The 23,000-nt window shown below is 33.1% G+C and overlaps 3 protein-coding genes across 4 annotated transcripts; 2 read left to right on the forward strand and 1 right to left on the reverse strand.

Annotated features, from left to right (window-relative positions):
• LOC109342909 (probable phospholipid-transporting ATPase 4) lies at positions 4,001 to 10,200 on the forward strand. Of its 2 annotated transcripts, XM_019580961.1 has the most exons (12): positions 4,001 to 4,107; positions 4,481 to 6,425; positions 6,579 to 6,689; positions 6,975 to 7,251; positions 7,332 to 7,420; positions 7,544 to 7,631; positions 7,722 to 7,931; positions 8,241 to 8,366; positions 8,662 to 8,760; positions 8,937 to 9,128; positions 9,214 to 9,930; positions 9,965 to 10,200. In XM_019580961.1, exons 2-11 carry the CDS (start codon positions 4,612 to 4,614, stop codon positions 9,886 to 9,888), a joined length of 3,681 nt encoding a protein of 1,226 aa, XP_019436506.1. In that variant the 5' UTR covers positions 4,001 to 4,107; positions 4,481 to 4,611; the 3' UTR covers positions 9,889 to 9,930; positions 9,965 to 10,200. The 2 variants fall into 2 exon arrangements, with proteins under 2 accessions (XP_019436506.1, XP_019436507.1); XM_019580962.1 differs by lacking the exon at positions 4,001 to 4,107 and having other exon boundaries at positions 4,363 to 6,425.
• Positions 10,728 to 13,682, reverse strand: LOC109342910 (eukaryotic initiation factor 4A-8). Its single transcript, XM_019580963.1, has 5 exons — positions 13,558 to 13,682; positions 12,921 to 12,990; positions 12,714 to 12,820; positions 11,722 to 12,152; positions 10,728 to 11,533 (listed from the first exon to the last, which is right to left on the reverse strand). Exons 2-5 carry the CDS (start codon positions 12,986 to 12,988, stop codon positions 10,898 to 10,900), a joined length of 1,242 nt encoding a protein of 413 aa, XP_019436508.1. The 5' UTR covers positions 12,989 to 12,990; positions 13,558 to 13,682; the 3' UTR covers positions 10,728 to 10,897.
• Positions 17,412 to 22,782, forward strand: LOC109342911 (seed linoleate 9S-lipoxygenase-3). The gene is made up of 9 exons (XM_019580964.1): positions 17,412 to 17,698; positions 17,811 to 18,097; positions 19,229 to 19,469; positions 19,954 to 20,274; positions 20,371 to 20,456; positions 20,611 to 20,718; positions 20,851 to 21,155; positions 21,245 to 21,508; positions 21,917 to 22,782. The coding sequence occupies exons 1-9, from the start codon at positions 17,482 to 17,484 to the stop codon at positions 22,668 to 22,670; spliced, it is 2,583 nt and encodes an 860-aa protein (XP_019436509.1). The 5' UTR covers positions 17,412 to 17,481; the 3' UTR covers positions 22,671 to 22,782.

Consider the following 23,000-nt stretch of genomic DNA (forward strand, 5'->3'; position numbering starts at 1 on the left):
TAGATCATGTCATTCATAACGTGACAGCACATTATGCTTAGGAAGGGGAATATCAAACCTTTGACATTAACATAAGTAACACACCCTCTAGTATTCAATCCTCTAGTATTCAATTAAACAAATTAAATATAGTTACTTCTATAAGAACATTGTCTACTTATATTAGATTTTAGAAAGCTCTTGCATCAAGTTATACTTCTATACCTATCACATGAAGAAAAAAAAGTTAGGAGCATTTCTTGAAAAAGCTTTGGATAGGTTTTGCTATTTATAGATCTTTTGGTCCAAAATTTAAGTAATAATAATGTTTTGTCATGGTTAGAAAAGTCACTATAAGCAGGTTGATAAGGCACATGGTCTTGACTCAACAATCACTTTGGTTCTCATCTCGGAAGAAATTAGTACTACAAAAAATATTTTTATCATTTTATATATAATAGAATAATATTTTTATTATTAAAAATACAAGTAAAATTAAGTATTTATCTCTCCATTAATGAAAAAGATATTTGTTCAAAAAAGTTAGTAACCTATTTGGTGTATCATTAATACTTAGCATAACATTTGTTTTGGCTTCATTACACTCAACCTAACATATAATACAACATAACATAGAATACAATGGAAGAGTGTCATATTTCATTGGTTCTATCTCAAATTGGATAAGAATAAATTTTGGGGAGTTTCATCCATTTCATTTATAAATACCATTTCATTTATATCCTTCCATCCATCAAGATATGATAAGTTTATACAAGAAAATGAGAATCTGGATCCCTTTGAGCTTTCACACTCCACAAAATCCAGGAATTGGTACATATTTCTAGAATTGTAATTTTTTTATTTTATTTTTGGGAAACATGTTTCTGAAAGGGTTATAAAAATGATTTTATGTTTGGGAGGATAAAGAAAAATGAGTGCAAAAAACACCCACTTAACATATTGTTCTATATCTTTAAAATCACATGTTTGAATGAAGTTGTGGAGTATGGTGGTTGCTAGTATGATACTCCTTATCCAATATACGAATTAACCAAAACACTATTAAACTCTTCCTTTCTTGTATTATTAAAAATATCTTCTCATCTTTCTTGAGTAAGTAAATTTTTTTAGGGTTCATGACTATCCCTCCTAACAAGTATTGTTTTAAACATATTATAGATATTTCAATTAGTCTAACTATGTGCACAATTCCAAGGAAAATAATAACTGTATGCATAATATAAAAAATTTAACTTGCATATGATGAGAGTGGGTACCCAAGGGTAAGGGTGGTAAGGGTGGAAATAGCCAGACCGCTTATTAGGGGCCTATTACCTAACCTATAATAGGTTAGGCCAGACTATGCTTTTTTCACAGACAGACCAGACTCAAGCTTTCTAAAAAGTCTATTTAGCTTAACAAAACATACTTTAGGCCACCTAAAAGGCCTATTAAGCCTAAGCCTATTTAATTATATTACATAAGAATGTTAAAATTATAGTATTTTAATATAAGTAATATTATTATAGATGTAATATTAATATAAAAATGTATATAAAAAATATAATTTAATTATTAGAATTAGATGAGCCTAAATAAAATAAGTCTATAAGCCCATTAAAATGTAGACATGATAGCTTATTTTATGAACATATAGTATAATAAGTTTTTAAACAGATTAACAGACTAGATCAGGCTTTTAAACAGGTCAGGCCTATGCTTTGAATTTTTTTTTAAACAAGGCTAACAGGTCATGCTCAGACTTCTATATGTTATATAGGTTGAGTCTATTTAAAGCAAAGTCTAATCTGATCTATTTCCACGGTAAGGGTAACATTTTTTAAACAAAGCTTTGTGTTTTTAAAGGAAAAGGTTCTGATATTTTTAAAGGTCCTCATTTTCAACATTCTTTTGTTATTTTGAAGTTCCTTTTTTAGTATAGCCTTTTGTTTATAGATGTTTAAACAAACTTCTATTTAGAAGGAAAAGAGAAATTAGAAAGGAAAAAAAAGCTTAGTCAAAGGCTCACTAATCCTTCATCGTGTTTCTAAGCCTTGCCTTACTTAAATTACAAGTAATGCTAACTAACTAATTATATAATCTCTCTATATTATATTTAAAGAAAAAGATCAACAAGTGTTGGGTTCAAGTGATACATGTTTGATTTCCCTTAAACAATATTTCGGGTTCAAGTATTATGGATGAAAAAAATATTCGCTAAAAAAGTTAGCACCATGTACTTCTGAATATTCCTAACTTAGACAGTATTATCTCCTGTATGAAGATAGATATGGGAAATACAAAAAAGGAAATATATATAGAACCATGAAGTGTAATGAGAGAAAGAACATCAAAAAACATGAGATGTGGCACGATGTCAAAAAAATAAGTGGAAGTTATGAGACCGTGGAAAACGCTCTAAAGTGGGATCATTGTCTCGTCCAATTAAAAGTATATCTATACTTCTGTACTACTTATAAAAGAAAAATTCAAAATAATCACATATCATAGTATAATTTATTGTTCTTTCTATTTTGCTCTCATTATTTTCTAATTTTTACAAAAAAAACTATATATAATCTAATGTTCATCTCCACCTAATGTATGTTTCGTATTAATTGGTTAACTATTTCTTCTTTCTTACATGGTAACTATCAGTTTTTTAATGTAAAATATGAATGTTAAAAAATTAAACATTACACCTATCGAATAAATTCAACTATAGATGACAAATATCTAACACGAAATATTATATTGTTATTTATGACATACAAACTACACATTATAAATGATATAAAAACGGATTGGCAGGTACGACATTATCTATGAACATGCTAGTATTTAATTAAAAAATTATAAAAATATAAACTAATATTTTTATATCATTTATTATAATTTAATTGGATAGGAATATGAAAAGATAATTATTTTGAGATAATTGATTCTTATTCTTAATTTCTTATCGACTAAGATTAGCAACCACGTCAATGAATAAAGAACGTGGAAAAATAACATCATTCAGTCATTTCGGAAACTTCCAACCTGTTTCCCTTATAAATTTGAACGAGGACTTTTTTTAAAAGTCATATATATATTTATATAATACTTGTTAATTATATTTGAATAATAAACCTTCATAATATTTAGATATGTGGAAATTTTCGATTTGAACCAAAGTTTTATTGAATGGAAAAGAAAATAAACATGTAGAACTTAAAATACTAACACACTATATTTAACTTCAATGGTATTGATTTGAATCGGGTCGGTTAATTGATATGAATTAGTAATGTTGACTAAAATCTTAATAATCTTAAGTTGAACTTTAATAATTTGTTAATATCATAAAATCTTAACAATGTTAGAGATGAAAATGCAGATATTAAAAGAACCCATATATGTTGTGTACTACCAAAGGAAAATGTAAACTAAACATTTCATATATGTTAAAGGCAGTCTGATGAGATCACTTGTCCTATTTGTTGTCCCATTTGGTATTCACATTCAATCAAAAAATCTTATTTAATTAAAAGTAAAAATTATAATAATATAAACTAATATTTGTATAATATTCTGTGAAATTTGATTAACTCGATACATAGAGATATGAATATCTTCCGACAGAGGATCCTTGACCCACATGGACATGTGTGGTGAAATTATTTGGGGTCCTCACCATTGGCTAGGTCCCTTTGTCCTATTTATTTGGTAGTGTTAAATTAGACATTAATTTATGATTCACCAACCAATCCATATAATCAGATGAACATTAATTAAAATTATAAATGCAACCCTTGTTCTTCTAGAATGACGGAATCTACAAAGATTTTCAAAATGCAAACCAAATTCAAATTCAAATTCTACATAGTACCAATTAACATTGGCTCCCATAATTGATCAAAATATCAAATGTTTAATTAAATTAATCGAGACGAATCTACATGAATAGTAACATATTGTATGAAAAATCTAAATAATTGTTAGAATACTCACAAAAACCTGAATGATGATGGAAGAGAGCACTTTCCTTGTAAATATTTGGGTTGATGTTTTATCTATCTTCAACCCACATTCTTCTTTTTCTTTTTTCCTCAATTCCTTTTCCACTATTCTCCCTTTTTCCAGGTTTTCACCATTTTCTTACCTCACTTTGCTTTTTATTTTCATTTAAATTAATAATTGGAAATAAATATCTTTCATATTAATTTATTTCAAGTTATTTTGGATTCTTTTATTTGTTGAGACATTGCATTAGCTTCCTTAATTTCAATTGTTTTTGTTTTCTCTTAAATTTGAATTCAAATTTCTGTAATTCTATTTTGAATTCAACTTTCTGTAATTGTAATTTGATGTTTTGCATGCATTTAGATTTCTTTGCTTATGTTGAATTGCACATTCTTCGGATTCCATAGTGTGAATGCCTCAAATGATGATCATGTTTATGTTCATGTGTTATGTAGTTAATGCTTTCAATTTATATTTATGTTTATGATTTCAGGTTTTAGGAAAACAACAAATTGGTGTTATAAGGTTGAAAAGTTTGATTTTTCCTTAGAGGCAAAGATTTTAGTTACTTTTTTGTTTCTCCCTCTTGGTGTGGTATGTCAAATTTAACTACCTTGAGCTGAAATGACACGGGGGAGGATAAGGGCGAAGCTCCAAAGGAGCCATCTTTACACATTCGGTTGCATTCGCCCTACCACCACCGATGAGTTGCCTAACCCGCTTCACGGTCCTGGGTTCTCAAGAACAGTATATTGCAACCAGCCTCAAATCCATGACAAGAGATCTCTATTTTACTGCAGGAATAATGTATCAACCACCAAATACAATATTATCACATTTTTTCCTAAGGCACTCTTTGAACAATTTCGAAGGGTTGCTAATATATATTTCCTGTTGGCTGCGTGCTTGTCAGTCTCTTCGATTTCGCCATTTAGTCCAGTGAGCATGATTGCTCCTTTGGGGTTTGTTGTAGGGCTTAGTATGGCAAAGGAAGCATTGGAAGATTTTCGCAGGTTCCTTCAGGATGTCAAAGTTAATGGCCGAAAAGCTAGCATCCATAAAGGTGATGGTGTTTTTGGTCCCAGGGCATGGCAGAATATTATGGTTGGGGATATCATAAAAGTGGAGAAGGACCAATTTTTTCCGTCGGATTTACTTCTCTTGTCATCAAGTTATGAGGATGGGATATGCTATGTGGAGACCATGAATTTAGATGGAGAGACTAACTTGAAGGTGAAAAGATGTTTGGAGGCTACCTTGTGTCTAGATAGCGATGAAGCTTTTAAGGGTTTGTCAGGAACAATACACTGTGAAGACCCAAATCCAAATCTTTATACTTTTGTTGGCAACTTTGAGTATGAGCATCAGGTTTATGCTCTTGATCCCAGTCAAATTCTCCTCCGAGATTCAAAGCTTAGGAATACTGATTATGTCTATGGGGTTGCCATTTTCACTGGCCACGACAGCAAGGTCATGCAAAATTCTACAAAATCCCCTTCGAAAAGGAGTACAATAGAGAAAAAGATGGATTATATCATATACACTCTTTTCACTGTGCTTATCTTGATATCCATCATTAGTTCAATAGGATTTGTCGTGAAAACCAAGTACCAAGTCTCAAAGTGGTGGTACTTACGGCCTGACAATATTGAAGACCAGTATGATCCTCAGAAAATTGGATTGGCTGGGATGAGCCATCTGATTACTGCACTCATTCTTTATGGATATTTGATACCTATCTCGCTTTATGTTTCAATTGAGATAGTGAAGGTATTACAAGCAACCTTCATTAACAAAGACATTCATATGTATGATGAACTAACTGGTACTTCAGCTGACGCACGGACATCAAATTTGAATGAAGAGTTGGGTCAGGTAGACACTATCCTCTCTGATAAAACTGGCACTTTAACCTGCAATCAGATGGATTTTTTGAAGTGCTCCATTGCTGGTACTGCATATGGTGTGCGTGCTAGTGAAGTTGAACTTGCTGCAACAAAGCAGATGACTTCTGATATTGAGGAGCAGTATTCTGATCTCTCTAATTTCCCTCTGTCCAAGAGTAACACGCCATCAAAAAAGGTTACAGCGGGTGAAGAAATTGTACTGGAGGGTATTGTTACTTCCAAGGATGATGAGGATCAAAAGCCTGCCATAAAGGGATTTGGTTTTGAAGACAACCGTCTTATGAATGGTAACTGGTTGAATGAACCCAACAGTGACGTTCTTTTGATGTATTTCCGGATATTAGCAGTTTGCCATACTGCAATTCCTGAGCTGAATGAAGAGACTGACAGTATTACATACGAAGCTGAGTCACCTGACGAAGGGGCTTTTCTTGTAGCAGCTAGAGAATTTGGTTTCGAATTTTATAGAAGAACTCAATCCACTGTTGTAGTGCATGAAAGATTGGCTGCTTCAGGACAAGTGGTTGAAAGGTAAGGCAGACATTCATGACTAGAATTTTGCATATCTTTCTTTGGAGTGGTCCACTATTGGCTTTCGCTTCTGAATTCTTTCATCGGCTATGGCGTATCTCATAGCCTTTTTATTTATATATTTATTTCCGTGTTTTTTGGTGAATTATACAGAGAGTATAAAATCTTGAATCTGCTGGATTTTACCAGCAAAAGAAAGCGTATGTCTGTGATTGTACGTGATGAGGAGGGAAACATAATTCTTTTTTGCAAAGGAGCTGACAGGTTAGTTTACGTATTGTGATTTCTGTCTATATTACTGCAACATGAATGCGTGGGGTTAAAGTAAATGGCCAAGTAGAACCTTCCACCAGTTTCTACTGGAATAATTAAAATCCTCTTAAAGCTTGTGAAGTTTAAACTATAATTATTACCAGTATGCTCTACTATCATGGCAAATCCCTTCTCCAAGAGAAGAATCATGCAAAATTCTCACATATGCTTTGAGAGAAATTTTCGGCATCCATCTTTAAACTTTAATGTCCTCTGTTTTCTTGCTTGGTTGTGCAGTATCATATTTGATCGATTGTCTAAGAATGGAAAACTCTATTTGGAGGCTACTACTAAACATTTGAATGAATATGGAGAAGCTGGTTTGAGAACACTAGCCCTGGCTTACAGAAAGCTTGATGAGCAAGAATTCTCTGATTGGAATAATGAGTTTCAGAAAGCCAAGACAGCTGTTGGGCCTGACAGAGAGGCGATGCTTGAGCAATTATCAGATAGTATCGAAAGAGAGTTGATCCTTGTCGGGGCTACTGCTGTGGAAGATAAACTACAGAAAGGGGTAAGCCATATCATTCTTCATAGTCAATAATTGTTTCACCATTTCTCTGCTTCAATCACCTAACCTTTTATTCTCCTCAGGTGCCTCAATGCATTGATAAACTTGCTCAAGCTGGTCTAAAGATCTGGGTCTTGACAGGGGATAAGATGGAAACTGCAATCAACATTGGGTCTGTCTATGCAAATTATTTGACTGCATAGAAGAACTATTTCATATCAGTTCTGAATAATTAAGGTTGAACTTGCTCAAAAGTGCCACTGTAATTGATGAAAATTTTGTTTATGTGGTGCAGATTCGCTTGTAGTTTGCTACGACAGGGCATGAAGCAAATCTGTATCACTCTCCCAAATTCAGATTCGCTAACCAATGATACCAAAGAGGTAAGTTTTCTCCTTCGAGATAGAAGAGAGATATTTACTTTTGGATATGGGTTTCATCTGATATTAGGCGTAGTCCTTTGTAACCCTCAGGTTATTAAAAGCAACATCTTGAATCAAATCACCAATGCCTCACAAATGATAATTTTTGAGAAGGATCCACACGCGGCGTTTGCATTAATTATTGAAGGGAAAACTCTAACATATGCTTTAGAAGATGATGTCAAGCATCAGTTTTTGGGATTGGCTGTTGGTTGTGCATCCGTCATTTGCTGTCGTGTGTCTCCCAAGCAAAAGGCTTTGGTAGGACCTTTTTTCTTATTCATTTATACCTTTGTTAGCTCTACTCTAGTGTTTTATCTGCATTTCAATCACTAGAGACATTATTGGAGTGACAATTGTGCACAACTGCACGCATGGCTGAATGAGTCAGTGTTAATTAGGATGACAAAATTAGGTTTTATATCCATGAGTTCCGTTGTGCATGTTTATTATTGAATGCTTTCTATGGATATAATCTATCCATTTTAGTCGCTATCACTTCATCAACTTTAAGGGTATAAAGCATGTACAGTTTTATGATTACTTAATTCATTAATCCTTTGGCATCAGGTAACAAGGTTAGTGAAACAAGGAACTAGGAAGACCACTCTAGCAATAGGTGATGGTGCAAATGATGTTGGCATGATTCAAGAAGCAGATATTGGTATTGGAATCAGCGGGGTTGAAGGTATGCAGGTCAGTGGCTGACTCTTACGAGCGTAATTATGTTACAAAAAACTAGCACTTCATATGATGGATTCCAACACGTGCATTTTCTAGTTGCAAAGCCACACGTTTCATATTTCAGAAACAAACTAAATTTCAATTTTATATAGCTTTAGTATTTTGAAAAATTACTCGGTTTAGAGATAAACCTGTCATGTTTTTTGTGGTTGGACTATGAACACACCTAAGTAATTTTCTGTCTGGAAGCTTGTAACATTTCTGGACGCGTTCGAACTTGGAACTCAAGCTTGAAACTTCTTTTCAGGCGGTGATGGCTAGTGACTTTTCTATTGCCCAATTTCGGTTTTTGGAGCGGCTTCTGGTAGTCCACGGACACTGGTGTTACAAGAGAATTGCACAAATGGTAATTAGTTAATATTCATCTTTAATCTTCATCAATATTCTCAGAAATTGGATGTCTTCAAGATCTTGTGTGTCATGCACATGCATGGATAGGAAAGCATGTAATACTTTTAGCATTTTTATATTTTTGAAGTGTGAGCTGTTTTCTCTTCTAAATCGATCCATTATGCTTGTTAGATATGCTATTTCTTCTACAAAAATATAGCATTTGGCCTCACCATATTCTATTTTGAGGCTTATGCGGGCTTCTCTGGTCAATCAGTTTATGAAGACTGGTACATGATATTGTTCAATGTTGTTCTTACATCATTGCCTGTTATTTCACTTGGAGTTTTTGAACAAGATGTTTCATCTGAAGTTTGCTTACAGGTTTGTTCCTTTGTGATGCCTTTAATGAGTTTCATGCTTTCACAGTTTCACTTTGGATCTTCCAACTTTTTTATGCTCTTTTCAGTTTCCTGCACTGTACCAGCAAGGACCCAAGAATTTGTTCTTTGACTGGTATAGAATATTGGGATGGATGGGCAATGGTCTCTATACCTCCCTCATCACCTTCTTCCTTGTCATCATCATTTTCTACGACCAAGCATTCCGGGTGGATGGCCAGACTGCAGATATTGATGCTGTGGGTACGATAATGTTCACTTGCATAATCTGCGCTGTAAATTGCCAAATTGCTCTGACAATGAGCCATTTTACATGGATTCAACACCTCTTTGTGTGGGGCAGCATCGTCACTTGGTATCTCTTTCTCTTGTTATATGGCATGCTTTCTCCAGCATACTCCAAGAATGCATACCAAATATTGGTCGAAGTTCTTGCTCCGGCTCCTATTTATTGGACAGCAACCCTTATAGTAACAATTACATGCATTCTTCCTTATCTTGTTCACATATCTCTCCAAAGATGTTTCAATCCAATGGATCATCACATTATTCAAGAAATTAAGTACTACAGGAAGGACATTGAAGATCAACGCATGTGGAAGACCGAGCGGTTTAAAGCAAGACAGGAAACACAGATTGGATTCACAGCAAGAGTTGAAGCAAAGATGAGACAATTGAGAGGGAAGTTGCAGAGGAAGCCAACTTCTGCTGGAGTTTTGTCACCTTCCTATGCACAAAAATAATTTAATAGTTATAAGTTCTTGTAGGGATTGTGGGCTTTTATGATTTTCTGCCCTAGCAACATTTTAATTCTTTATAGTCACATTGATTAAGGTGTGAAGCATGAGTGCCTTAGTATGTAATATATGTAACTATAGGAAGAGCTCAACATAATGGTTATAATTCAAGTGATCTTGAAGAAACATTGATTAAGGTGTAAAGCAAAGTGTCATTCTACCACTAAATGGTTATAATTCAAGTGATCTTGAAGAAATGAAGACTAAGTCCCATTGCCATATCCTTTACCATGATAACCAAACATGGTAATTGATTTATCCTTGCATCACATTATCAAGAATGTGGTTAAAAAACACATTTCTTATATAATCACTACTTATTTCACTATCTCTTTTGTCCCAATCCGTTTTAATAGAATTAAAATGTTTTAATTTTTAATTTTTTTCCCTATACTATTTTGTTTATAAAATATACTATATACTGCTTAGTCCTACACTCTTACTTTGGCATTGGATACAACTAAGAAATTTGTTAAACTGAAGACGGTTATGAGATGAATTGAAGTGGATATTTGTTAATTATGGCAAGTTGGACAGAAATGAAAATTCAAAATGACTGAGCTGGATGAATAATGTTCGAGGATAACTTATTTTTGGGTTCTTACTGAATGATTTATATTACCTTCTAATGGTAAGATCAATGAAGAAAAAACCTCTGTTAATTTTATTTATTCAGTGTAATTTATCCAAAAAGTTCTAGTGGGCATGTGATGTAGCAGTATGATCACATAAAATCTATGATGCTAGTTTGTTGAATACTTGAATGGGTTTCAAGTGATCACACTAATATTCAAGTAAAGAATTTTTTTATAGAATCCATCACAAATAGAATAAGCTGCCTTTGAAGTTTGAACTCTAATGGTTAAAAAAAATTAAGACAAAAAATGAGCATAAAATAGTACTACTTAAAATGAAGACCCTGATGTTACCAAAGAACAAAAATGAACACTCAACTTCAGAGCAAATCAGCAACATTTGATGGCAACTCCTCTACAGTGACATTGTAGAATTTCTGAATGTCAGATAACATTCTACCATCATCCAATGTCACGAAGTTAATGGCAACACCCTTTCTTCCAAATCGACCACTTCGCCCTATGCGATGAAGATAATTCTCAGGTTGAGTAGGAAGATCGTAGTTTATAACCAGAGAAACTTGCTGCACATCAATACCACGGGCCAGGAGATCGGTGGTAATTAGAACTCGTGAAGAGCCAGAGCGGAATTCACGCATGATGATATCACGAGTGTTTTGATCCATGTCTCCATGGGTAGCAGAGACTGTATGATCGTTGCTTCGCATCTTGTCAGTGAGCCAGTCCACCTTGCGCCTTGTGTTGACGAAAATGACACTCTGCGTGATAGCCAGAGTCTCGTAGAGGTCGCATAAGGTCTCTAGCTTCCAGTCTTCCTTATCAACATTCACATAAAACTGCTTGATACCCTCAAGTGTTAGTTCATCACGCTTAACCAGGATTCTCACTGGCTTATTCATGAACTTCCTTGTAATCTCGAGGGCCTCCGGTGGCATTGTAGCAGAAAACACTCCAACCTGAATTTTACCAGGCAATAGCTGGAAGATGTCATAGATCTGCATGAAACACATCGATCGTTAGCTATTACACGATATGACATTTTAGATGATGTTATATTAATGAAGATATATTAATAAATTCATGAATGAATGAACATGCTATATGAAAGCCAAGGGAAAAAATTGAGCACTTAATGTTTTAAGCAAACAAGTGGAAACTAAGCAATCTAACAAATGTTACAAACCTGGTCCTTGAAACCTCGTGAAAGCATTTCATCAGCCTCATCCAAAACAAACATCTTTATGTGGTCGGGGCGAAGAGACTGTCTCCGCAGCATGTCAAACACACGCCCAGGGGTGCCAACAACAGTATGAACACCAGCTTGGAGGATGCGCTGATCCTCACGAACACTTGTCCCACCAACACAAGCATGAACCTTCACACCAAGGTAATCACCAAGAGCTCGCATAACCTTCTCAATCTGTTGTGCTAGCTCCCTTGTTGGCGCCAAAACCAAAGCCTGGCACTGAACCAATCCATAATCAAGCTGCTGCAATACTCCGGAACAGAATGTTGCTGTTTTCCCAGTTCCAGACTGAGCTTGCTGAATCACATCCAAACCTTTGCAGAAAGGAACAATCCCCCTTTGTTGTATTGCAGAAGGCCTCTCAAAACCTTTACAGCAAGAATAGAACATCAAATACGATGTTGTGAAACAGTAAACAAGTAACCCAATATGTTTTATTCTTTAAACAGTAAACAAGTATTCAGTATCAAAAGAAAACAAAAACATACTGAGTTTTACCATGTGAGTCCTACTCTGTAAATAATCTAGTGAGTAATAATCTAAATACTCAAATTAAGGTAAATTTTAAAATATAAAACTCCTGCATATGCAAGTTAAAAGTCTATGCTCTTTTTTATTTACAAGTTACCAATATAATTATAAAAATAAATCTTTATAACTTTGAAGAAAATTACTTCTTCATGTTAGGCCAACACCAATTAATTATTTGATTATTCCTTTTTAGGAAGTACAAGGTGCTTTTCAACAGAGTAAATATTGCAGAGATCAATATAAAAATGCATTAGATATATTTAATCAGTGAATCCCAAGTTTAAAAAATAATTAAATAAATAAAGTGTATAGTGAGTGATTGACCCTGTTGAAATAAATATAAGTATTAAATATGCACCTAAATTAAGGAACAAATGAATAATCATCTGCCAGCATACCATAAGCATAAATGCCTCTCAGAAGATTTTCTTGTAATCCCATTGCATCAAAACTATCATAGACTTCATCATATGAGGTGAAAAAATCTTCTCCATCCGCAGAGAGCCTATAGTTAATTTGAAAGACATCAAAATTTCAGAAAAACAAAGAATCAAACATTGCAGATTTAAACATTCAAGCAATACATTTGAAGTAAAAGAACTTACAAGTCATTCATTTTTGAATCATATTGCTTAGCATCAAATTGTGTTCCTTCCGGAGCCAAACCTGCCATTACTGAGGGAAAAGTTTTCAATAAAATTAAACAATCATAAGCAAGCACATAATTTAAGCTTTTAACACAAAAAAGTGATTATTTTTAATATAAATCACTTATGACACGTGCCCATTTGTTGGTTGGGCTTTTATAAAAGGCAAAAGCTAAAAAGTTGAAGTTCAGCTTTATTTTACAAATATATTCTATAGTCTTCCAAAAAATCACTTTTTGTCGAATCACTTTTTAAAAATATAAACAAATGGACCCTAAAACTAACCGATAACAAAATTAAGTCCAAGATTATTCTTCAAAAACAAATATATCTTTACACACTCCTGAAAAACTCAGCACTATCTTAAATTGGAATTGGGTATACAACAAATCCAAAAAAAAAATAACTTTGACGACAAATTGTGGTTCGTAAACTACATTGTTAAGGCATATAAAAATGTGGGTAAGTTAAAAGATGAAAACTTTAAAATAAAAGTGATTAGATGAAGCCGAGATTGTAAAAAGACGCGCAACATTGATCTAATACGTAAAAATAAGAAAGAGATTAGAGATTGAAAATAGAGAGCGAAATTTACCAGATTGTGAGAGAGATAGAGAGAGAAGGGATTGCAGAAAAGAATGGAAAAGTGAGAAGTAGGGTTCCAAAATGAGTCCTTGGATTTGCGCCGTGGAGTTCACAGAAAGAATACAAATAACATTTTATAGTATTACTTTAGGATCATCATGGGATTTGTTTCGTGGGAGAACTGAGAACATGTAGAATCTACGTGGACACAACTAATTAAATCTTGCTATTATATTAAAAGTTTAATTTTAATTAAAATTTAATCATAAATGTTAACATCAACAAATATGAATGTGTTTGTCTTTAAATATGATATGTTATATATGTCTTCATGCAAGTTTTTCGACTTTCTTATAATGGAGGATTGGGTGAGATAAGAGAAATCAATCACTGCTTTTCCACATTTACCCCTTTCAATTATACATAATTTAGGGGTCAATAGATACACTATCATACTACCTTATAAGGGTGAACATGGGCATTGAGATGAGTTAAGGTTTGTCCTTATCCGGCCCGAAATATTGGTCGGGTCACTTTTTTGAATTCGGCACGAGACTCAAAGCTAACTGAACCCTAAATAGCGATCAGATCGGCCTTTAAACCCGACTCGACTCCAGACCCGATTAAATATAATGTATACTTATTTTAGATAAAGACTTCTCAGTATTATTTATTATTATGAATATGTACTTTAATAAATGAAATGATATATGTATATATGTATTATTAATCATGTATATATTATGGAAAAATTAAAGAATAAATGATACTTTCGATCAAAATGGTATCATTACTCTATATACATTTTTGACTAGAAACACATACAAACATGATGAGCGAGTGACCCTAGGACGAGACAACCGAATTATGATTGGTCTCTACCCGACCCTAAATATTGACTGGGTCTATTTTTGGAACCCAAACCCGGTCATAGACCCGATCAAACTCGACCCTATTTGGACCCGATCATGATCGGACCGTGTCCGGTGAGCGGGTAGGGCCGGATCCTGCTCACCCATACTACCTTACCTCCTCATTGTAACACTTAACCATTTCCATTTTCTTAGTAGTTTGATTTAATTTTGTTGATTTACCTTAAACTTATTTTTATATTTATATGAGTAATAACTAATTAATAAGCATATGATTCTTATTTTATTTTATAAAAACTTATTTTATTAATTATACTGTAATCAAGTAAATCTATATCTTCTTGAAAGTAAGTTTTTCTAATAAAAACGTAAAAATCTTATTGAAATCCTAATAAAAATATGATATGATATTTGACAAAAATATTAAAAAGAAAAGGTTCATTTCTCAAAATGTGAAAGTAAATATACAATTTTTTGTATGTGAGTGGAGGTTGCTATTATAAATATACATTTGCAAAGTGCATTTATAATTCTTAACACCCGCAATTTTGCTTTTAAATAGTATTGGAGCATATGATTTTTTTAGGAAATAAAATATATTTATGCAAAATAAGAATGTGAAAATTACTCAATTTGTAGTATCATATTTTAGTTTTATAGATAGCATAATGTTATTCAAAAATATATTTTTAGTTATAAATTTGTATAATATACTAAATTATTCATAATTTTCAGAGTACTTACAAGTGAATTTACATTGAATATCTTTGATCAATATTTATATTTTCCTAAATAATTATTTGAACAATATTTTTCGATATTATATTCTGTGATAACATTATCTTCACTTTCAATCTTAATATCTCAAAACACATATGTTTATTATATTACATATATATTATTATTACTATTATATTCTTCTTACCAGAAGATAACTTATATCCTTATTCGTTAACTATTTGACATTTGTCTTTTTTTCTTTTATAATATATTTTAGAATGAAAATTTCTAAGTGAAGAAAAATAAGATACATGTCAAATAATAAGTACATTTAAAGAGATAAATTATCTTATAATATGAGGAAATACTTTATTATTATTATTATATATATATATTATATATATATATATCTTATACTTTATTATATATATATTCAACAAACCATAACTCTGGATGTTTCATGTTGTTGTTATCATTTAATTATATAGATTATATATTGCTCTTATAATTGAATAATCTCTCATTTTCTAATAATCTTGCTTTTATATCTGCCTCCACATATGTTTTAGAATTGTGGTTGCATTCATAATTATTGTTATAAGGATTTAATATGTATATATTAGCCGTGAAACTGTTTTTTTACTGTCAATAAAATTATTCACCATTCATTTGTAAATTATCATTGACTCTCAAATAAAAATATATTACAAATCAATGATGAATGATATGCTAATAACCTAAAAAACTTCAGACTTTTTTGAATTTGCTGCCATACACTCTTGAGTACACACCTTTTTGCAAGAGACTCATATCTAGGAAAATCTATAGAAATAGATATATATAGTCTTATTCTTACAAATAAAAATTTTGTTTTCAAATTTTGAACTCATGATTTCGGCCCAAATAACCTTACCGATGTATCATTGCTTACCTGACTGAGATTGTCAATTCACCTTTTCAACCTTGTACTTAATGTCCTTCTCAAATTTGGAGGAATCTTTTGCTTTTGCTGCAGATTTATATGAGGTCATTATTACTTGTAAAATCTAAAAATATAAGCACACTAGAGAATAAAGAATATTTCAAATATCAAATGCACAATAGATGCTACATAGTGAACTAAATTTCTACCCTCAGCACAGAATAGAGGAATTGTTGTAACAAGAACTGAACAGTTTTGACAAAAATCCAATTCAAAATGAAGTTTTCCTGAAATTGAAGATGGAACAACAATTCAAAATGGGCCTCCTTGACCATTGCTAACATTCAAATTACTCCATTTATCATAAACAAATGAATAAAAACCCTAACCCTAGAAAACCCTAGGTTGAATTGAGATTTAGTTTACCTTAGAAAATAAATACAAGTGATTTAGTCAAAACACTCCTCAATGATGGGAGTATTATTTTCATTTCATTGATGAACCTATATTTGAAATACCTCTATTCGTATGATTGGTTTTTTCTTATGGAAGTGATAATGTTCCACAAGGGCATCAAAAATATTAGCAATCACATTATCACTCATGAAGGTTTCTACTTTATAGGCACCCACTGTTTAGTTTTAAGTGTGGTTTCATTTAATCTGGATTAAAATTAGTTTCAAATTTTGATCTTTTGATAACTGGGTTCATAATAGCTGTGTTGGTCAGTTTTTATGGTGGAAAAATTTATCAGTGTAGTCTTTGGTGTTTTAGATTGTTACATACGTTTGTGTTTATGAGTTTGTGTATCTGTTCCCATTTTCTAATACAAGTTTTTTTGCTGATAAAAAGAGAAAATAACTCAAAATAGTTACATGATGGGGAGACACTAAACACATGTAGTGTTTGTTTTGCTGCATGCAGCTATGGCACTTTGCACTATGTGTCAATAGCTTCAGAAATTAACAACTTGTTACGTATCTTTGGAATGTGGAAATCTATTTTTCATGCATGGATTCTGTTCGACACTTGTCTTTGGATTCTTAGAATATATTAATTGTATATACTGTATCTTTAATTTGTTGTATCATATCTTACATACAGGCTCTGAAATTTAATTCAATAATAGAATCACCATTTATATCTATATACTTAACATGTGTTTCGTTATGAAGAGATTACAATGTAAGATGTGACTTTGAAGAACTGTTTATTTTTCGTTGTTATCTGCATGCAGTTTGTTTGACACTTAGCACATTGGAGTCCGATACATGAAATCATTGCACAATAGTTTATTCTTCTTTTCTTATTCTTCATCTTTATAAATACTCTTCCTCAGAAGCTAGACACATAGCTTAACACTTGCTTAGCTCAAAATATATAAACATAGATTGTAGCTAGTACATGTTAAGTGGCAAAGATGTTTTCAGGGATCACAGGTATCCTGAATAGGGGGCATAAGATAAAAGGGAGAGTGGTATTGATGCGAAAGAATGTGTTGGATATTAACAGCTTAACCAGTGTTGGTGGAATCATTGGTGAAGGTTTTAACATAATTGGTTCAGCAGTTGATGGACTCACTTCATTCTTGGGCAGATCTGTGTCTCTCCAATTGATTAGTGCTACCAAACCTGATGGTGAAATTCTTTCTACTTTCTTTCACTTTATTATCATCATCATTTCATTCATCAAACAAAACAAAACAAAACAAAACAAAACACTTATTTCTTATTTTGTTATGATTTGTAGCAAACGGGAAAGGGGTAGTTGGAAAGACAACATTTTTGGAAGGTATCATTGCTTCATTACCAACCTTGGGAGCAGGCCAATCTGCATTTAGTATTCACTTTGAATGGGATGAAGACATGGGAATTCCTGGTGCATTTTATATCAATAATTTCATGCAAACTGAGTTCTTCTTAGTCAGTTTGACTCTTGAAGACATTCCAAACCATGGAACCATATACTTTGTTTGCAACTCTTGGATTTATAATGCTAAACACTACAAAACCCAACGCCTTTTCTTTGCCAACAAGGTAATTAAACCATTTCTCTACCTAGTCAAAATACATCAAATTTAAATATTGTTTTTTATATGTTTAATGGTCTATAGACATAATGTACTATATAATATCATTGTATCTTTTGATTCTTATGATCTATTTGGTTACTCTTTTGCAATATATTGTACAATCACGAGTATATACTGTTGGAAATTCCTTATGATTGGTGAAATATCAATTCCAAGATCTTGAATCTTATAATTCTCATATATATATATATATATATAAAAGAATAATACAATATTATATCTTAAGTCATATTCTCTGATCTACCTACTCATTTGATATACGTTTTGAGAGATTTTGGTATTGGTATGATGATTTTCCTCAACCAAATCTTCAATTCTTTTTGGGTCATTCGTTTTCTCTTTGATGAAGAGAAATGAAAACTATTTGTGATTTGGTGTATTGGGGACCATAACCATTCTTATGTGTTAACCCCATATTCATTAAGCCCATATTCATTATCAGTTTCAGAAGTATTATAGGTTGATAGGTTTGATAGGGTGCGGGAGAGACCACCCATCACTAAGGTGTATCGGAGGAGGCCACGTGGCAACCACTAGTCCATGTGGCAGTCCACGTGGCAGCAGAGCAGAATCTCGGGCAGCAGAGAATAAACCAGGGCAGTGTAACTGCCATAGGAGTTTAGGGGGAAATCTATAAATAGGAGTGAGGGGGTTAGGGTGAGTAGTTTTTGAAGTATTGTGTAGGAGAGGATTTGATTCAGGGAATCAATCTTGTAATGTGTAATTGATTCAGGGAATCAATTAGGGTTCTTCATTGTCTTCTTCTAATCTTCCAATCAATAAAGAGGTATTAGTATCCGAAATTCAATTGATCCCTGATCGATTTTGTTTGTAACTTCTTCTTTTGTGCATTCTTTTACGGATGTCAGTAATTAGACCACTTGTTTTATAAGCCAAAATAAATAGCCGATATATATAATGCCCTCCTTAATTAGAAATTATGAATTTCTAACATATATATGTCTCCTCCTTACATGCATGTTATGTCCTTCTCTAGTGATTATTGTTGTTTATAGTTAATTTGAAGCTGTTGAATTTGAAGGGTTCTAGTAAGAAATAATGAAATATAATGCAGACATATCTTCCAAGTGAGACACCAGGTCCACTATGCAAGTATAGAGAAGAAGAATTGCAGAATTTAAGAGGAGATGGGAAAGGAGAGCGTAAAGAATTTGAAAGGATTTATGATTATGATGTCTACAATGACTTAGGTGATCCAGATAAAGGTGATAAGCATGCTCGTCCTGTTCTAGGACAGAATGAAACCTTTCCTTACCCTCGTAGGGGCAGAACTGGCCGAAAACCAACAAGGAAAGGTAACAATTCTATTTCTATCGTAAAACTCAAGGGATGTTAGTATAATTTTTAAAATAAAAGGTTTTCGAGTATAATTAAGTTAAAGTTCACGAAAAGACGAGTGTAATCTTATGATATATATGGATTTGTCATAGTCAGTAGAGTAGAACTCTTCACATGATAAAGTCATAAACAAGCATAATTTTAGTTAGAACTTGGAAATACTATAACTAGTCAAGAGTTTGTTATGTTTGGTGAATGATGATAACATAATAAAGAGTGACAGTTGTAACATATGTCATGTTGGTTATTCAGGAGTTGCAAAAAACAATTTATTTTATAGAACTTTACAGTTTCTGTCATATTATCCATTTTGGACATAATAGAGAGTTTAGCTATTGCGACCCGATTTTCGGTTAGAAGACTGGCTCTGCGACTTCAGATATGAGGTAGGAACTTTATTTTGTTGTTGTTAATAAACACTCTGCTACTACTATTAAACAGATCCAAATAGTGAGAGTAGAAGTAATGATGTTTATCTTCCAAGAGATGAAGCTTTTGGTCACTTGAAATCATCAGACTTTCTTACTTATGGACTGAAATCTGTGTCTCAAGATGTCCTCCCATTACTACAATCTGTGTTTGATTTGAATTTCACACCAAATGAGTTTGATAGCTTTGATGATGTTCATGGACTCTATGAGGGTGGAATTAAGCTTCCTACAAATGTGCTTAGCAAGATTAGTCCATTACCAGTGCTTAAGGAAATATTTAGAACTGATGGTGAACAAGCCCTTAAGTTTCCACAACCTAAAGTAATCCAAGGTATCTCTCAAATGACCCTTCAAAGAATCACAATCTAATTGTTTTAGACTAAGGTCCAATTTAGCTAACAATGTCAATTCTTTATTACTTGAGCAGTGAGTAAGTCTGCATGGATGACTGATCAAGAGTTTGCAAGAGAAATGCTTTGTGGTGTAAATCCAAACTTGATTCGTTGTCTTCAGGTAAGCCTAATTAAGAGTCTATTTCGCGACCCGATTTTCGGTTAGAAATTGGCTCTGCGACTGTATAAAAACTACATTTAACCTAAAGCTAAAAACTTGGATCATAGTTTATCATATTTCCTCATAATTATCCTAAACTAGTTTATTATTGCAGGAATTCCCTTCAAGAAGCAAGCTAGATAGCAAAGTCTATGGTGATCACACTAGTAAAATAACCAAGGAACACATAGAGCCTAACTTAGAAGGGCTCACTGTAGATGAGGTAGATATTCTGATAAAATTGTTTTTCATTACAAACTTTATGTTTGATGAATTCTATTCTTTTCTTTGCTACCTTTTATTTTATGCATTTTCCAATGAATAACACTTGAGTAAATTATATTTGGCTGAAAAGGCAATCCAAAACAAGAGACTCTTCATACTAGATCACCATGACCCAATCATGCCATATTTAAGCCGAATAAACGCAACTTCGACCAAGGCGTATGCTACTAGAACCATCCTTTTCTTGAAAGAAGATGGAACTTTGAAGCCAGTGGCCATAGAGTTAAGTTTGCCACATCCTCAGGGAGATCAATCTGGTGCTATTAGTCAAGTTTATTTGCCTGCAGAAGAAGGTGTTGAAAGCTCTATTTGGCTACTAGCTAAAGCTTATGTCATTGTCAATGACTCATGCTATCATCAACTAGTTAGCCATTGGTAAAAATCTTATCAATACAATAAAAAACAATGTAGTTTATATATTACCTATAAGTTGAATACTGATATATGTTCATGGATAATAACAGGTTAAATACTCATGCAGTTGTTGAGCCATTCATCCTAGCAACAAACAGGCATCTAAGTTCTCTTCACCCAATTTATAAGCTTTTGTATCCGCATTATCGCGACACTATGAATATAAATGCCCTTGCAAGGCAATCCCTTGTTAACGAAGGCGGTATCATAGAACAAACATTCTTGTGGGGAAGATATTCTATGGAAATGTCTGCTGTCATTTACAAGGATTGGGTTTTTACTGAGCAAGCATTGCCTGCTGATCTTATCAAAAGGTAATTCCTACAAACATAAAGCAACTAGTAAGACAAATCATGATTCTCAGTTTAGTAAAAAAATAATACAAGATTGAACCATCAATTCTGTATTTGGAAAATTATAATGTAACCAAATAGGTTCTTGAAATTTTGTGTTACTACATAAGTCCTTGGAAGTTTTAAGATACCTTTAGATTGAATTGTTTTTGTCACTGATTATGTCCTTGGAAGGACTACTTTGGTCACCTTAAAATTTTCAAGGACTTAATCTGTCGCGACCCGATTTTCGGTTGGAAGCCGGCTCTGCGACAGGAGGTAAAAAAAGCTTTTGAGGATCAATATGTCAACAAAGGGAGCATAAGCTTGAAGATTTGAAGACAGTTTTGACTTTAATTGTGATGTTGTTATTTGTTAATTGTGATTTAGAGGAATGGCAATTGAGGATCCAGCATCCCCTCATGGCCTTCGCCTTGTGATAGAGGACTACCCTTATGCTGTTGATGGACTAGAAATATGGAATGCAATCAAAACATGGGTCCAAGACTATGTCTCCTTGTACTATACATCAGATGACACACTTGAAAAAGATTCCGAGCTCCAAGCTTGGTGGAAAGAACTCGTAGAGGTCGGTCATGGTGACTTGAAAGATAAGCCATGGTGGCCTAAGATGAAAACTTGCGACGAGTTAGTTGAAGCTTGCACTATTGTCATTTGGACTGCTTCAGCACTTCATGCAGCTGTTAATTTTGGACAGTACCCTTACGGAGGTTTCATCTTAAACCGTCCGACTCTTAGCCGAAGATTCATGCCCGAGAAAGGAACTGCTGAGTATGAAGAGTTAGTGAAAAGTCCTCAGAAGGCTTATTTGAAGACAATTACACCAAAGTTTCAGACCCTTATTGATCTTTCTGTTATAGAAATCTTGTCAAGGCATGCTTCAGATGAGTTATACCTTGGCCAAAGGGACAATGCAAATTGGACATCTGATACAAGAGCATTAGAAGCCTTCAAGAATTTTGGAAACAAGTTGGCTGAAATTGAGAAAAAATTCTCAAACACAAACAATGATGAGAAACTAAGGAACCGTTATGGACCAGTTAATCTGCCATATACTCTGCTGTTTCCTTCTAGTGATGAAGGATTGACTTTTAGAGGAATTCCCAACAGCATCTCTATCTGAAGGTGTTTTTTTAGTATTGTGACTTTGAATAAAGGATAGACATGCTTATGCATTTATCCCTTGTGTTTGAATAATGTTTGAGATTAATAAAATTTAGTTAATCTTTGTACCAGTGTTGTGAAACCCGAGCCGGACGTCAAACCGGCAGAGGTCTCGTATTAGGTTTAACCGGTTTAAACGGTTAAACCGTCCGGTCTGACCGGGTGATTTCGTACATAATTAATAATTTTTATTTATAAATATATAGTTATATATAAATGTAAATTTTTATATAATTAATAATTATGTATAATTATATTGAAATAATATTGCTTTATTTTTTTTTGGACC

The sequence above is a fragment of the Lupinus angustifolius genome, chromosome LG03 (genome assembly GCF_001865875.1).
Source record: "Lupinus angustifolius cultivar Tanjil chromosome LG03, LupAngTanjil_v1.0, whole genome shotgun sequence".
In the NCBI taxonomy this organism is placed as follows: Eukaryota; Viridiplantae; Streptophyta; class Magnoliopsida; order Fabales; family Fabaceae; genus Lupinus; species Lupinus angustifolius.

Bases quoted from the DNA above. Each gene is read 5' to 3' on its own strand.
- LOC109342909 (XM_019580961.1), top strand. From the start codon at position 4,612: ATGACACGGGGGAGGATAAGGGCGAAGCTCCAAAGGAGCCATCTTTAC. The intron at 6,426-6,578 runs GTAAGGCAGACA...TGAATTATACAG, and splicing joins TCAGGACAAGTGGTTGAAAG to AGAGTATAAAATCTTGAATC. The intron at 8,367-8,661 runs GTCAGTGGCTGA...ACTTCTTTTCAG, and splicing joins GCGGGGTTGAAGGTATGCAG to GCGGTGATGGCTAGTGACTT.
- LOC109342910 (XM_019580963.1), bottom strand. From the start codon at position 12,988: ATGGCAGGTTTGGCTCCGGAAGGAACACAATTTGATGCTAAGCAATAT. The intron at 12,821-12,920 runs GTAAGTTCTTTT...AATTAACTATAG, and splicing joins GATTCAAAAATGAATGACTT to GCTCTCTGCGGATGGAGAAG. The intron at 11,534-11,721 runs GTTTGTAACATT...TGTTTCATGCAG, and splicing joins CACGAGGTTTCAAGGACCAG to ATCTATGACATCTTCCAGCT.
- LOC109342911 (XM_019580964.1), top strand. From the start codon at position 17,482: ATGTTTTCAGGGATCACAGGTATCCTGAATAGGGGGCATAAGATAAAA. The intron at 18,098-19,228 runs GTAATTAAACCA...AATATAATGCAG, and splicing joins GCCTTTTCTTTGCCAACAAG to ACATATCTTCCAAGTGAGAC. The intron at 20,719-20,850 runs GTAGATATTCTG...TTGGCTGAAAAG, and splicing joins AAGGGCTCACTGTAGATGAG to GCAATCCAAAACAAGAGACT.